The following is a 16,895-nucleotide window of genomic DNA, read 5'->3' as shown; positions in this document are numbered from 1 at the left end:
AAAAAAAAAGCATTTAAAAAAAATCAAATTTCTTGCAATGAACAGTAACTGTCACACCATGGAGAAAACCCATACTTAAAGGAGAACTGCAGGAGAATAAAAACTTACCCTTGCAGTACCGCCCCTGCAAGGGTTAAGTTCAACTGCTCAGTCTGCTTTATTGCAGGCCCTAGATCAGATGTACTTTCTTCTTCTGAGTTGCTAGAACGGTTCCCAAAGACTCTTCTCCCCTGTGCTTCGGCAGTCTAAGGACTTATACAGATCTATTGAACAATTTATATTATTAGCACGGCAGCTTTTCATCTTTTATATTTGATCATTATTAGCACGGCAGCTTTTCATCTTTTAGATTTGATATTTATCACTTTGAGACAGCTTCCATAGCGCAGAATTTCTTTATATTCCTTATACGTGAAAATGCCAAGAGACATTCCATAGCCAGAGCGGAGGGCAGAGAGATGAGCACTGACTGCTGTGGGAGCTGGGAAGAGGTAAGTAAAACAGCTTTATTCAAGCCCCTAGACCAAAATGAGCACTATAGTCCACAGGCTTCAATCTTGAGTTCCTGGCCTAGATCAGTCAGGTAGATCACAAAAGTAGGCGATTTGAATCAGCATACTTGCTCTGGATCAGTGTCTCCAATTACTGAAGGAAGAGAGTCCCATAATTAACTTTTTCAGGAGAGCACTGCGAGTCTCAGTGTTTGCTCATAACAGATTTCTAGATGTAGGAAGAAGAACAATGCTGCAAAGGGCAGGAATGCCGAGAGTCCATTAAAGATTCATTTACACTGATGAGCCATGACATTATGAGCACCCGTCTAATATTGAGTACTCCCCTTTTTGCCGCTAAAACAGCCCTGACCCACTGAGGCATGGACTCTGCTAGACCGTCGAAGGTATGCTGTGATATCTGGCACCAAGCCGTCAGTAGAAGATCCAGAACTACTGAGTTGCGAGGTGGGGCCTCTCTGGATCGGGCTTGTTTTTCCACCACATCCCAGCGATACTCCATTCGATTGAGATTTGTAGAATATGGAGGCCAAGTTAACACCTTAAACTCATCGTTGTGTTCCTCAAAACATTCTTGAACCATTTTTGCAGAGCGCATTGCTGAAAGAGGCCACTGCCATCAGGGAAAACCCTTTCCATGAAGGAGTGTACTTGGTCAGCAACAATGTTTAGCTAGGTGGAAGATGTCAAAGGAACATCCACATGAATGACAGGACCCAAGGTATCACTGTCTCCGTCAGCTTGCATTCTTCCCAAAGTGCATCCTGGTGCCATCTCTTCCCTAGGTAAGTGGCACACACTAAACCGGCCATCACACCAGGCCACCTTCTTCCATTGCTCCATGGTCCAGTTCTAATGCTCACATGCTAATTGTCGGCGCTTTTGGCAGTGGACACGGGTCAGCATGGGCACCCTGACCAGTCTGCAGCTTTGCAGTCCTATGCACAACAAACTGCCATGCACTGTGTGTTCAGGCACCTTTCTATAAAACCAACATTAACATTTTCAGCAATTTGAGCTACAGTAGCTCTTCCATTGGATCAGACTACATGGGCCAGTTTTGACTCCCCACAAGCATCAATGAGCCTTGGCCGCCCATGACCTTGTTGCCGGTTCACTGGTTTTCCTTCATTGGACCACTTTTGGTAGGTCCTGACCACTGCAGTCCTGGAACATCCCACAGGAACTGCAGTTTTGGAGTTGCTCTGACCTAATCATCTAGCCATCACAATCTGGCTTTTGTCAAAGTCACTCGAATCCTTACACTTGCTTATTTTTTTCTGCTTCCAACACATCAGCTTTAGGGACAAAATGTTCACTTGCTGCCTAATATATCCCACCCATTTGAAGGTGCCATTGTAAGGAGATTATCAATGTTATTCACTTCACCACCATCACAGTAGTCATAATGTTATGGCTGATTGGTGTATGCTATAACAGAGGTGTGAATGGGCCCAGAAGGTTCCCGTTTGAAAGTTAGCAGCCCACAACTCAGACTAAGTTTTTAATTCCTGGTGGGGAAGAGCTGAATTGTGGTCTACAACCGGCAGATGTTGTCTTAGAATGGCTTCTTTTGTTGTCACAAGCCCAAACTTGTCTGCAACAATATGTTTTCTTCCAAAATAAGCATTACATAATAAAAAAAAAATTAAAAAAAAAGAAAGAAACACAGGTAAACAGCCTTTACCTTACATGATTATGAACACATTATTTCACAGTAAACTATGCAAAAGGCAGTCACCATCACTTTTAGCCAGCGGTTCGATGCACTCACCTGGCTTTCTTCCACACAGGTAGAAGGCTAGTCTGTCTGTCAGCTCATACTGACACTCCACCAATCTGTCAGCCAGATCATGGTGTCCTGCCTGCCTGTATGATAGAAATGTATAGGCATGAAATCACAGCAATGACCCATAATAGTATTTAGCATGAATTCATTTCCACCTGTTTTTTAGAAATAAATAATTATAGCCTCAACATGTGTGATCCAAGTAAACTCCGAAACGTAGGCCGAATCATGGACCTTTTTGATTGGCAAAGCTCCATCACTCTCAGAAAGTGGCTTGTCCCAATAAACAAGAGGAATGAACAGGCAGGCAAGTTTCGACATTATCAGAACTAATTGGAGCTCTGTCCATCAAAATGGCCTGGGATCTGACCAAAGGAGGTGAGGTTTCAGAGGCTTTTGCAAGTATGTGCACCTCTGGTGACCTGCACTTTATACCTGACAAATAATTATTATTTTTTTTTCTTGTTTTGCCACATGGGGGCCAATGGTGTATGGGTATCGGGACACTTGGCTAAGCATTTGAGGGCATGAGGTATTTTAAAGCTATAAAAGGGTACCTAAAAAATTGACATTGGTAAATGTAAAAGAACAACAATCAGTGTGGTGTTTCTGCTGCTTTTAAATCAAGGAAAAAAGTAAGGTAGTATGCTACAAGAGTGAAAAATGAGCCAACTGAGTCAACTTATAAACAAGAGTGTATCCCAACTCTTCATCTTTGCTTTGAATTTCATCTACACGAGAGCTTAAAGTGTAGTTCCACTTTTACAGTCAAGTTTGAAAACCTCCCATCACATGTTTGTTATGTGTTCCCATTCACATAGCGCATGTACAAAATGATTTCATACCTTTCTAGTGGTTTCTGTGAAGCAGGATAATACATAGGACTGCAGGCTATTTTAAGCAATTTCAGAAGAACGAATGAGGACAAAGTCAGTTTCTGCACATTAACATACAAAGCAGAATCCAAGCCCTGAGATCTTTAACCCTTTGTTAGGACAAACCATCTTCAAATCTAGTTTACAACTGATAAGACCTGCCAGCACAGTACAGACAAAGTTAATTGTATTAAACATCAACTCCCCAACCCACTCCTTATTACGTAGGGGGAAGCTAGGAATTATTTTTAAGTAAAATGTGCCTAAAATGTTTAAATATTTTTTCAACTATAGAATAGGTGTTATCCCAATTTGGCTGCAAAAGTGGAAATACACTTTAATGTTGATCTTTGTTTTTGAATGGAGACGGGAAAGTACAAACCTCTGTCGAGTTGTCAGGTCATTGCGGTCTGTGTCCCTGTTAGAGACATTGCCCGTTATTTCAACAGGCAGCAATAAATGGAGAAAAAAAAAAAACTGACAAAAGGTTACAGGATTTCCTCATGCTATCCAAAACAAAAAGCTGTTTGCTTGAGAAGTATAGGTATTAGAGGGAGACCATGATGGAAGGCAAAAAAAACATGCCTTTTCAACAATCGGAATGTTTGTTTGCACAGCCCACGGTGGGCAGGGGTTAAAAGCATCTGTACCATTAATGAAGAACATTTCCAGTAGGTACATCCCTTATTTTGTTTTCTGTATATGACCCATTTCATACCTGCCATAGTCAATAGGTGTTCTGCCATTCACATCAGGGGCCCCAGGATCAGCTCCATATACCACCAGAAGCTCAGCCTGTAGGATCTGCCCAGCTTTAGCTGCAACATGCAGAGGCGTGGTCCCTTTTTCCTACAAATACAAAGCGTGTTACTGATTATGGAAATGTTAGATTTTGCAAAACTTAAAAGGGTGCTGTGGCTAAAAAAAGGTTGAGAAGCTGCATTAGCTGACTGTGTCCCAAATAATTTGTGTTGATCGAATACAGGACATCCTCAAGACAATGCTGTGTGACCCTTTTTGAATGATTTATAACAGGCATGTAAAAAAAAACCTTGTACATTTGCTACACTAACCCCCTTTTACCATTTAACAGTACCAGGACTGTCTGTGTATTCCTCTAGCCTCCATCATCCAATGTCCAAACAAAAACAATTATAGGACCTGAGCAAGCTGTGCCTACAGACAGATCACGCACATACATCTGACCTGCAAATGTCAATAGCCAGCTTTGTGAGGATGTGCAAAGAAGTCTTCAGTAGTTAAGTGTGGTTGGACTAAAAAACGACAACATGGCACTTGCCTTTACCAGTCTATTCGGCTGCAAATTCAAATCATATTCACTCTTTCACAAAACTGCTCATGTTTACATTTTTTATCAAATATATAAGGCTCAAACCATGGCAGAAATAATTGCCAACAGCTTGTCAGCTTGCCAACAGCTTGTCCCCATATTCTGAGAAGACATTTCTACGTTAAAAATGTTCTTGCATCTACAACAATTTGTAAATATAACAGCTTGTTATAGGTACAAAACTCAGTCTAAGGAAGTCAATGTATTATTTATAGGATCTTCCTGGAAAAAATAAACCATCTATACCTGGGGGACACAGGGGGCAGTTTCAGAAGGTCTTCACTTGACCCTCTAAACCTACCTCCCCTAAGGACTTAAAAGCTGCAACCACCCCCACAAGGACTAAAAAGCTGCAATATATTACATTTTTATTTTTAAAGTGATATTAAAGCTTTAGGTTTTTTATTTATCAGTAGGAAGCCGTCTTCATATTTTTAAATAATTTCTCAATTCCTCGTTTTCTAGTCGGTCCCTGCATCCTCTGTTCCCCTGCCCTCTGCACGGGTGCCGCTAGCAGATAAGCGGCTGCTGTGGAAGCACCTGTGCGTGTGCGTTCCCAGCCGAGCCCACAGTAGCTGTGTGCGTCCATAGACACACACAGCCCTACTACAGGCCACCCCCCCTCCTCTCCACCCTACAGTTTGACTGATGGCAAAAGGAGCCTATGGCTCCCCTGCCCTCAGTGTCCTCCCCTGCAACCAGGAGGTTTGGGATGGAGGATTGCTTCGGGGACCGGTGGCGGTGACAATCGGCGTTAACAGGTAAGTGTGGGGGGAGGACGGGGGGAGTCAAAAAGGTACTGGGTGGTTTTTACCTTAATGCATAGAATGCATAAAGGTAAAAAACGCCCAGCTTTTAATACTACTTTAAGGTTTAGATATGCATTAATAAATGGAGCATCCTACTTCCTTCATATAGAGATGGATAATAAACATATATGTGCATGTTATTGCTTCCTTTCAATACCTTTGCTGTCTAATTATCACAAGTGTTAGATGGGTCAGTTGCAAAGGGCATCACAATTAATACCAGGCCATGAATGGGTGGCTAAACTATAGTGTGTATGTAAAACATGGTCCAAAGTGAAACTAAGCAGGTCACTGAGAATGAGGGATAATCACTCGAGGTCAGGTAACTAAATGGGACTCAGAACTGTCAAAAAACAGCAGTCAGATTACACAGTAATATGAGAGGAGTGATTACCGGGTGGAAGAAATTGGCTTGTGCCCCAAGAGACAGCAGACGTAAGCAGGTTTCCAGGTTCCCCGTCCTCACGCTGGAGTGGAGTTGCTATAATCAGCAAAGAAGACAGACAACAAAAGACACAAGATCAGGGGTAGCCTAGCTGAATGGATATCTCCCACAGGGAATCCTCCTTGTCAGGATTACATCATCCCTGCACTGAACTCATGACCCAACACTCTACTGTTCATAAAGAACCACTGTATCTATAAAGGAAAAACACCTTATGTAATCAAGTTACTACAATTTTAAACAAGAAGAAGAGTCAAATTACCAATATATGTAACAAATAGACTTTGTTCACTATATATAACCTTGTTTTTCAGTATGTTATAATATGTTATAATATGTTAGATGCTATCCCTCAAAACAGCTTAAAGGAGAACTATGAGATGAGTGATTTCCACTCACCTCATAGTTCTAGCCGACCTGTGACAATGAAACTGTCACAGGTCGGCTCAGTAGATCGGGAGGTGAGCGAACAGATACCGGCGTTCGCTCACCTCTCGATCCTGTCACGGCTCTCTGCTGTGACAGGGGAGGGGCTGGATTCCCCCCTCCGATCCGCCAGCGCTGACTGGCGGAACGGACGGGGGAGGGTACAGCTGGCTCTGCCTCTAGATAGGCAGAGCCAGCTGTCACTCACGCAGCTGGGCGGATCTCGGCATCGATGTCGGGATCCGCTCCGGCGTCTCAGTATGCCGCGAGCTGTAGCTCGTGGTGTACTGAGCTTACGGTAACGGGAGGGCGCTAGTTTGTGTCCTCCCGTTACCCTAAGGAGAACTATGGGGAAAAGCCATGACCCCATAGTTCTCCTTTAAACCAGTGCTGGACAAATTCCAGGAGCCAGGTACGCTCCCTAACAATTCATATTTGTATTACATTGCTCTTTCAATATTTACACTGATTCTATTTTTTTTCAACTTGGCACTATACAAAATCCTGTATAATAATAATAATAATAATATAATTAATAATAATAAACAACAAATTACTGAACATTTATTTATACATCAATGTTTTAATACTAGTGTACAATTGTAATGGACCTTTAAATTGATCTGTCAGGATAAAAATATGGAAGATTCCATAATTAACATTTTTATTTATTTATTTGAACATGCAGATTCAGTGAAGGTCATATTTTAACCTTTCCGTTACCGTTAGGTAAGTCACTGGCCTGGCCTGGCACAAGCATATGCATACTAGGTGTTGGGTATACCAAAAATTTACATACTTATTTAAGGTCAGTGACTGAGCAGTGAAACCAGTATAAAGATGACAGTACTGGAGCCTCCACCTTCAAAAACAAGTCAGCAATGGCACCTCCCATATTTTATCATGACAGATTTCCTTTTAAATCTGGTCATATATAGAGAGAACTGCCATCATCATTGTAGTCAGCTCATCTGATGCTTGTCAGTAGCACACATGGTCCTATAGATTCTACACTCCTCTTTGTAGAAGAGTACAGGATTGGGGCCTCATAACAAAACTTTCTATCAAGTTGGAAAATCTACCTGTGTGCTACTGAACACTCATCATTGCTTATTATACTCCACTACCTCAGAAAAGGTCTGATATTGAGCTTCACTTGCTTTCATTGAACTTCTACACCCAACTTAATACATATTTTTTTGTAAACAAATGTTCCTACCAATAATAATACCTTGTGGAAAAAAAGGCATAGACATATGTACAGTATATTACACAGCTCAGTATTCAAGTACATGACATAAGATAGTATAAAGACTCCTCAGTATCACAATTTACATTTTGATAAGCAGCATTACATAACATTGCTGGTTCTATTAGATATTCTGAATACTAGCCTGTAATCACGGACCTTATATCAATGCTGCCGCAACAAAGATATAAAAAGGTACCCAGTAACATATGTTATTTGAAATTACTCTTACAACATCACAGAAAAAAAATATTTAGTGAAGACAGAAATGTTATTACCTACAATCTGTGTATTGTGTCTTATTTCATAGGGTCTGACAGACTTGTTCTTTTAGTTTTCGGTTGACCAATTAAGTATTCCAGAGAGTCCCTCTATATCCTGGTAGAAAGCATACCCAAATTCTATTTTTATCTCAAATCTGCTCGATGGAAATACCTCTACTAAGTGTTGATAGAAATATAGTGTTAATTTACTTGGAATAATCTAGTGTACTTGGGCCATTTGTCATGGTCCAGAAGGACAAACGGGCAAACTACAGGGTCAAGTTGTTGAGAGAGCAGACTTAGACAACTTCAGTGCTTCTGTTTTGAACTTTGATGATGAATTGCTCCACAGTGCTAGAATGCCTTCACTGTTGCTGCAGACGCTCATTATTGTACCGCTCTCTAGCCCTGCGGTGAACAAACTGCCTCCTGCTACTGCCAAATGTTTCAAATTTGTACAGTTTTGCAGCTTTAGGCCCCGTTCACATTGAGCGGTTTGTCGTGCGATTTGCATTTTGCGCGATATCAAGCTTTTGCGCATTAAGCAAGCTTGAATCGCGGCTAAATCCTCTCCAAAAAGGGTCCTGCTGTAGCGACGCACGACCCGCGACAGCAGGACCCTTTGCCCCATTGAGAAGCATTGGAGAGCGATATCGCGCGGTAAATTGCCGCGATATCGCGGGAATTACCGCACGATAAATCGCTCAATGTGAACGGGGCCTTACAGAGCACCTGCTGCCATTTTTCTGCGGCCTTGCGGCCAAAAAGCCATACCTCCGAAGTGGAAACAAGGCTAAGCGACTTAACATTGCACAAAAACATAGGAACTGGGGTGCAGAAAAATGGCAGCAGGTACTCTGGGCTGATGAGCCAAAATGTAAAACATTTGGCTGTACCAGGAGGCAGTTTGTTCGCTGAAGGGCCGGAGAGCAGTACAATAATGAGTGTCTGCAGGCAACCGTGAAGCATGGTGGAGGTTCCCTGCAAGGCTGGGACTGCATTTTTTCCAATGGAGTTGGAGATTTGGTCAGGATCAATAGTGTCCTCAATGCTGAGAAATACAAGCAGATACCAGATACTTATCCAAGGAAGAGAGAGAAAGGGAGGGAGAGGAAGAGAAAGAGAGGGGGGGAGAGAGACTATATACAAATATTTGTTGTTTCATGTATGATTCATTATTTTTTTGCACCAGCTGCTTTATTTAGATTTCACTTTTAAGACAGGTGGAGCGCAGAAGGCAGCTATTTTAGGAACTTTGTCATTTTTGTTGTTGAGTTTAGATATTCTTCAAATAAAACCTAGTATCAGTTATTTTGGGTTGCTCTTGGAGAGATTAGCAGGTCTCTGACTTCAGACACCCTGTTGATTCGGATGACCATGGACATACCTGTACGTCTCAATAAAACAAGCACATTTAATTCAAAGGATTAGTAGTCTATGACAGAACTTCCGTGTAACAGACCTTTTTTTAAACAATGCCAAAAAAAATAGATCCATAGAACAACTGGAGTACTGACAAATAAAACATTAAAGTGATATGAAGTCAAATGCTGATGAAATCACTTACAATGGATTCAGTTTCATGATGTTTCAAAGTTTTAGTTTCCGGCAGATTTTGCTGGACCCCTGGGAGCTGGCTCCGATATCCGGTTTTAGTGGATTGCTTGTGCAATGCTCTGCCTCCTGCAGGCTGTTCCTCCCGTCCATGTCCGTAATGTGCTACGGACATCCAATAACAGGGATGGGAAGAAGTGTCAATGGACTACAAGTGCAGTGACCTTCTGCCGCAGTGGCTGATGGGACATGTAATATCTCCATTCACAGATCCAATCAAAGGATCTATGAATGGGTGACACAGCTGGGGGGGGGAGGAGCCACACAGAGCCGCGCCAATTTCAAACCACTGGGGCAGCCTGCGGGAATAAAAAACCCAGGATCTAGATATATGGGAGGGAAGAGGAGGGTCTGCATTCTGACCATCTTCCAGGTTACACCCGAAAAATGGATGTAAAATAAAACATGGCCACAAAATGTGAACTTAACCTTTAACCCCTTCGTGACGGGAGACGTACACTGTACGTCCCGCCACAAAGGGACCAAATGACTCGTCACGTACAATGCACGTGATGAGTTATTTGCTGCACTAGAAGGCTGGTAATCAGCGGTTACCATTCAGTAATGGATGTCTATCTAGGCATCCATTAATGAAAGGGTTAACCTTTTTCAGACACCCGATACCTTAATATCGGGTGTCTGAGAGTCACAGCAGAGCGGACACACGGCATTCTGACAGCTCGTATAGATCGAGAGAGATATCTCTCTCAAGCTATACTGGCTTTTTTTTAAATCTTTGACTTTCAGAAATAGACACACAATGTATCTATTCCTGAAAGAAGAATGTTTCCGTTTGCTGATCGTTGTTGCAACAATCAGAAAACCTTTAGTGACGGCTGAATCCTGAACTGCTGCAGGATCAGTGTCACTAACTGTTCTGAAGTTTGAAGCAGCCTGATAATAACCAAAAATGTATTAAATTTATCAAGCAGTAATAGTGAGATTAATTCACAATGACTGCTTGATATAATAAATAAAATAACATTTTTAGGTTTAAAAAAAAGTGAAAAGTGTAAAAAGAAAAGTGTAAAAAAAAAAAAATTAGTGAAAAGTGTAAAAAATAAAAAATAAGGGACAAATAAATGTTATAGCCCTATCTGTCCTCTAAAAAACAATATATAATATGTGTGGGTGCACTTTGTAAGAAAGTATATTACTGACGTGGAAGAATCACACAGCAAAAATATGTCAAAAGTGTGTCAGTCATTTACGAACAGAAACCAAAAACAAGCTCAGTCATGAAGGGGTTAAAGGAGTATTAAACTCTCAAACATTTTTAAAATAATGAAGCCAGATCGAAACAAATATACATTGCCCAGCAAAGTATTTATATTTTTAACCAAGCACTTTTAGTCATCATGTTTCCAAACAGTTTCAATTCTCTCAGCTCGGCTTCCCTAAATTTCCTGTCCAGTACAAGATCACAAGGGACAGAGCGGTCTCCAGCAGCCGTCCACCTACTAGCTTGGAAAAAGGAGAAGGAAAAAAAGCAGAGCAGGAGGATGACTTGCTGTGCCTGTGTTTGTGGAGACATATACAGCTTACTAGCACACACAAGGGAGGCTCCATAGGAGCCTGCAAGGTGAAAGGAGCCACACTAAAACAAGATATCAGGGCCAGTGATCAGACGACCAGCTGATTCTGCAGGAAACTAAAACTGTTAAACATCAAGCAGCAGCATCCATAGTAAGTGATTTAGTTTGAAATTCATTAAACGCTCAAAACTTGGAATTCCATGTTATTCCATTGCGTCTGTTAAAATCCGAGTTACAAAAATTACTAGAGGATCTTTGGGACATAATTGCGCATTTTTGGTCCCAATAGGCCTTTATGGGAGCATCTAAAAACACCTGAAAATGGTGCATAACTCCCGGCTCCTCCACCAATGCTGAAGTGTGAATGGGGGATAAGGACCTGTGTGGACCGGATTTGGGCTGTGTTGATGAGCCTGGTTATGACATCATGTGGAGACACTTCTGAGATCATTATTATACTGACAGGAACATTTGACTTGCCATTGACCTCCATCTGACCTGCATCTGAACTTCTTCAAACTGCTTTCGCATTCCCATAGACGTGTGTGGGAAGAGAAGCAGCTCTACTGTAAACAAAATCCCTAAACAAGCAGCACTGTGTTTAAAACAAATGTGCTTACACAAATGAGACTTCATGCACATGGGCATCCGAGTCTGAATCATGTATATAGCGGTGTATTTCCCCCACCAGGCAGCCTTCCATAGATGTCAATGGCTGTACGGAGCTGTATGTGGGTATATGCCCATATTTCTGTATAGCTGCATATCTGTTCAGATATAAATCCCTGGATGGGGGTTTTACACAAGTACCAGCATATACCCGAGTACAGCCATTAACATTATGGGAAGCCCAATGCACCATCTGCGGCTCCCTGGTGGGGGGAAATACACAAGATGACACATTCAGATGCATTGACCTGTTTGTGCCAATAGAAAGGGCAAAAGGCAAGTGCTGAGGGTGCTGGGAGGACAATCAGCCAGGAAAGTTAGACCTCTTAGAAGTCACAATACAAGATTGGATTCTTTGGGCTGAATGTATACGGCTGTAACACCCTCCTCTTATAGTCTGGGCATGAGATCTACATTCACCTATTTGTAGCCATGTAACACCCTCCTCTTATAGTCTGGGCATGATATCTACATTCACCTATTTGTAGCCTTGCAACACCCTCCTCTTATAGTCTGGGCATGATATCTACATTCACCTATTTGTAGCCTTGCAACACCCTCTCTATATAGTCTGGCCATGAGATCTACATTCACCTATTTGTAGCCATGTAACACCCTCTCCTTATAGTCTGGGCCTGAGATCTACATTCACCTATTTGTAGCCATGTAGCACCCTCCTCTTATAGTCTGGGCCTGAGATCTACATTCACCTATTTGTAGCCATGTAACACCCTCCTCTTATAGTCTGGGCATGATATCTACATTCACCTATTTGTAGCCATGTAACACCCTCTCCTTATAGTCTGGGCCTGAGATCTACATTCACCTATTTGTAGCCATGTAACACCCTCTCCTTATAGTCTGGCCCTGAGATCTACATTCACCTATTTGTAGCCATGTAACACCCTCCTCTTATAGTCTGGGCATGATATCTACATTCACCTATTTGTAGCCATGTAACACCCTCTCCTTATAGTCTGGGCCTGAGATCTACATTCAACTATTTGTAGCCATGTAACACCCTCTCCTTATAGTCTGGGCCTGAGATCTACATTCACCTATTTGTAGCCATGCGACACCCTCTCCTTATAGTCTGGCTATGATATCTACATTCACCTATTTGTAACCATGTAAAACCCTCTCCTTATAGTCTGGGCATGAGATCTACATTCACCTATTTGTAGCCATGTAACACCCTCTCCTTATAGTCTGGCCATGATATCTACATGCACCTATTTGTAGCCATGTAACACCCTCTCCTTATAATCTGGCCATGAGATCTACATTCACCTATTTGTAGCCATGTGACACCCTCTCCTTATAGTCTGGCCATGATATCTACATTCACCTATTTGTAACCATGTAACACCCTCTCCTTATAGTCTGGGCCTGAGATCTACATTCACCTATTTGTAGCCATGTAACACCCTCTCCTTATAGTCTGGCTATGAGATCTACATTCACCTATTTGTAGCCATGTGACAGTTATTTTCAAATTTCATTGCACTCAACTGAAAAGAAGTGTTTTTTTTTAATGCAGCTCCCAGTGCTGTGCTGCGATTGGGCGACGGTGCGTTGTGATGTCATCGTGTGTCGGGACCATATATTGCACTATAGTTGTGGTGATCAGCACTTGCTGAGGAGGAGTGACTTTGTGTAGCATCTCCAAAGCGGGGTGCTCTGCGATGTAGCGGTTGCAGTTGTTTTTTGCGGGTTTTTATTGCATTTCTAGACATCCAATTCTACCAGGATGTCAGGATATCGTGGTCGTTCATGCCGTGACAACCACGCCAGTGATTCACATTTCTAGACATCCAATTCTACCAGGATGTCACGATATCGTGGTCGTTCACGCCGTGACAACCATGCCAGTGACGAGGAAGACCCATCACCATCATCAGGTAAGCCAAGCTCACCACACACACTACAATCAATCTCCTTTACATCTACTAATAACTATGTAGTTGAAAGACCTGCGTGATTGGATCCAGATTGATTGGCTGGTGTAGAAAGGTCTCCGTATTACATAGTATTGGAAGGGCTAAAGATCACCTGTAACAGGTGGACATTCTGTCTGTCTATGGCAAGCTCACCGCAATCATTTAAAACAACATGAGCTTTCTTATGTTTTCAACAACTCTCATACCGAAATATTCATGGATTATGCATCATTGTTTTTTGCAGGGCGAGATTTCCCCATTGCCGGGAGAACCAGGTCTAGGGTTTTGCGGCTGGCCAATGCACCTGACCAGCAGCCACCCATAAGATCTGGCAGATGGAGACATCAGAACCGGGGCTCCGGCCGGAGAGAGAGAAGTCGATCTCCGGTCAGACGTAACCGCGTTTCTGAAAACCGCCTGGAGAGTATCCAGGGACCACCAGTGGGGAACCAGCAGGGGGATGGACCATCCCAACCTGAACCGGAGAATATCCGGGAACATCCAGGGGGTAACCAGAGGGAAGAGCTTCCTGACTGCTCTATTTGTTTAGAGAACATAGAAGAGGGAGTAGATATTACCAGACTAGCCTGCTCCCACCTCTTTCACTCTGCCTGCATCACAAGGTGGATGGAGGTAACCAGAGCCTGTCCCAACTGCCGGGATCCGATCCCTCAGCCGGATAGGGTAGGTATCATACGTCTGTCAGTCTTTTCTCACTCTTACTTTAGCTGAATAATAATGGTGATTGTTCTTGGTGAGAAAATTTAGAACTCACTGTATTGGAGGAGCTCATTTTCTTTAGGAAACCCTTGTTAAATGTCATTTCTCTTCCTTTAGGGACTGCAGGAATACACCGCGGTGGTGCCAGTATATGGAGTGCTTACCATTACTGGCCCTACCAATTTATGGGAGCTGCAACCATCATTTGCCTTCTCCTTTGTGAATGGAGAAGCAGTCATCAACATCTTTTTGCCCCCTGAACCCTGAGGAGAGCCTTTTAAAAAGGGCAAAATGAACTGTGATAAAAATAACATCATTGGTAAGTGTTCATTTCAAACATTTTATCTATTGGAGCAGCCTGAAAAGTGTCACCAGATGACAATGGGGGGGATTTATCAAAACTGGAGCAGAGAAAATCTAGAGCAGTTGTACATGGCAACCAATCAGTTGTCTCTTCCATTTTCAAAGCTAAACTGAAGAGAGAAACTAAATTGGTTGTCATGGGCAACTGCTCCAGATTCTGTGTGCTCCAGTTTTGATCAATTCCCCCCAATGTCTCTAACAATCTGCCAATATTGTAGCATCAATAGTCTGAACACAAGTGCACTTTAATTCTTATAACTCACTCTACAAGCTGAAGTATTCTAGACTAGGGCTGGGCAACTCCAGCCTTCCAGCTGTGCTTCAACTATAAATCCCAGCATGCTTTTAGGAGTCATGCCTGTTACTGTCAACAGCTGGAGGGCAAGAGATGCCCACCCCTGCTCTAGGCTCAGTTTATGCAGCTTTAGTTCAAAATTTTTAGCCATTTGACAATTATTTTTTAAATATCCGTCACTGTTTTTGAAAATAAGGCTCCTTTTCCTGGGGTGTTAGCTTAGAGAATTAAGTCAGAAGTGTTCCCGTTTGGCAAACCTTTGCTTTTCAACATCTCCCATTAAGATTAATGTATCTTTGTAATTGCAGGACAAGCTTCACCCTTAGCTTGGACAACAAGATCTAGACCACAAATTTATTCATTGAAGGCTAGTGCCACGACCCTGGAACTGGAGAAAATCCTGCGGCTTACCAACACAGTTCATAAAGTTCTGGAAAGTGCCAAAAGCAGAGCCCAGTGTCTGAAAGTCACATTCCAGACAGGCCGCACAATCCTTGCTCCAGCTGGGTCCAGGTACAGCCTCCAAATAGCTGCTGTGAAGTGACTTGCCTTTATTCAGGTTACTGAAGAAAAAACATCCACAGTGAAACAAAAATCTTGCTTGAACAACAAAAGAATAAAAAAAAAAAAAAACACAAAACATATGTTTCAAGTTTTCCATAGCGGGGCTTAGAATAAATAGGATAAAGTGTTCACCCTCCGAGGACACTAACAAGGCGGTTTGAAGACACGGTTATACAGGGAGTGGCTTAAAGGAGAACTATGGGGTCAGTGTTTTCACACCATAGTTCTCCTTGGGGTAACGGGAGGACACCAACTAGCGTCCTCCCGTTACCCTAAGCTCAGTATACCGCGAGCTACAGCTCGCGGTATACTGAGACGCCGCAGCGGATCCCGACGTAGATGACGGGATCCGCCTAGCTGCGTGAGTGACAGCTGGCTCTGCCTATCAAGCGGCAGAGCCAGCTGTACCCGCCCCTCCACCATCCGTTCCGCCAGTCAGCGCTGGCAGATCGGAACGGGGAGAGGGGAATCCTGGTATGTGTTCGCTCACCTCCCGATCTACTAAACCGACCTGTGACAGTCTCATTGTCACAGGTCGGCTAGAACTATGAGGTGAGTGGAAATCACTCATCTCATAGTTCTCCTTTAATGTTTGTTGTTTGCCAGTGTCCAAACCTCCTGAAGGCGGCAGTATTGTAGCAAATGTTTATATTTATTTCCCAGATATTAGTGATTTGCAGTAGGGAAAAGCAAAATTGAGAGTACCCATACCCTTTAAAGCAGAATTTCCTAACCTTCTTTTAGGAAGCCTTATAACAATTCTCAGAGAGACCCTGCTAAAAAATGTCCCTGTACAGTCAAAGTGATAACAGGAAGTGAAGACTAAGAAAATGCTTCCTTTTGCCTGCAGCAGACTAATTACATAATTTAGGTTCAGTTCACAGGGGAGGGGGGGGGGGTGGATTTTGGGGGTTGGTAGGAAGGGGGCAGACCACTAGCTATGAGTGGCCATACCACAAAAAGGGTGTCACACAGTTTTGTAAAAAATAAATTAATACAAACACTTAAAAGGAGAACTATGAGGTGAGTTATTTTCACTCACCCTCATAATTAGAGCTGCCATGTGACAATTAAACTGTCACACGTTGGCTCCATTGATCGGGAAGTGAGTGAACACATACCGTCGCTCGCTCACTTTCCGATCATCTCCCTGCAGAGAGCAGTGACTATCAGTCACCGCTCCCCGCAGGGATTCCCCCCCCTCCCCTCTCTGATCCTCCAGTACTGACTGGAGGAACGTATGGGGAAGGGGGCTGGCAGAGCCCGCTGTCAATCAGCCAGCTGGCAGGATCTCGACAGTATTGTCGGGATCCGTCCCGGCTGCGGCGCTCTCGATATATAGCTCACTATATACTGAGCTTTGGGTCACAGGAGGACGTTAGTATATGTCCTCCCGTGACCCTTAAGAGGACTATGGGATAAAAAGGTTACCCCAACGTTCTCCTTTAAAAAACAAATTTAATATATATATATATA

At 42.8% G+C, this 16,895-nt stretch overlaps 1 protein-coding gene across 5 annotated transcripts in view; it reads right to left on the bottom strand.

The window, feature by feature from the left end:
• The window catches only part of GIT1 (GIT ArfGAP 1), a 144,139-nt gene that overhangs the window by 48,527 nt on the left and 78,717 nt on the right, over positions 1 to 16,895 (bottom strand). For all 5 annotated transcript variants that reach the window (XM_018570906.1, XM_018570910.1, XM_018570908.1 and 2 more), the window contains exons 5-7: positions 5,731 to 5,817; positions 3,895 to 4,025; positions 2,287 to 2,381 (exon numbers count right to left, since the gene is read on the bottom strand). In XM_018570906.1, the coding sequence (XP_018426408.1) occupies positions 2,287 to 2,381; positions 3,895 to 4,025; positions 5,731 to 5,817 (313 nt within the window). The remainder of the gene's footprint in view (positions 1 to 2,286; positions 2,382 to 3,894; positions 4,026 to 5,730; positions 5,818 to 16,895) is intronic.

This window comes from Nanorana parkeri, unplaced genomic scaffold, assembly GCF_000935625.1.
Source record: "Nanorana parkeri isolate BGI_ZX_2015 unplaced genomic scaffold, ASM93562v1 scaffold1627, whole genome shotgun sequence".
Taxonomy (NCBI): domain Eukaryota; kingdom Metazoa; phylum Chordata; class Amphibia; order Anura; family Dicroglossidae; genus Nanorana; species Nanorana parkeri.
Note: the sequence above shows the minus strand (reverse complement) of the source record. Positions and strands in the feature narration are given on the sequence as shown.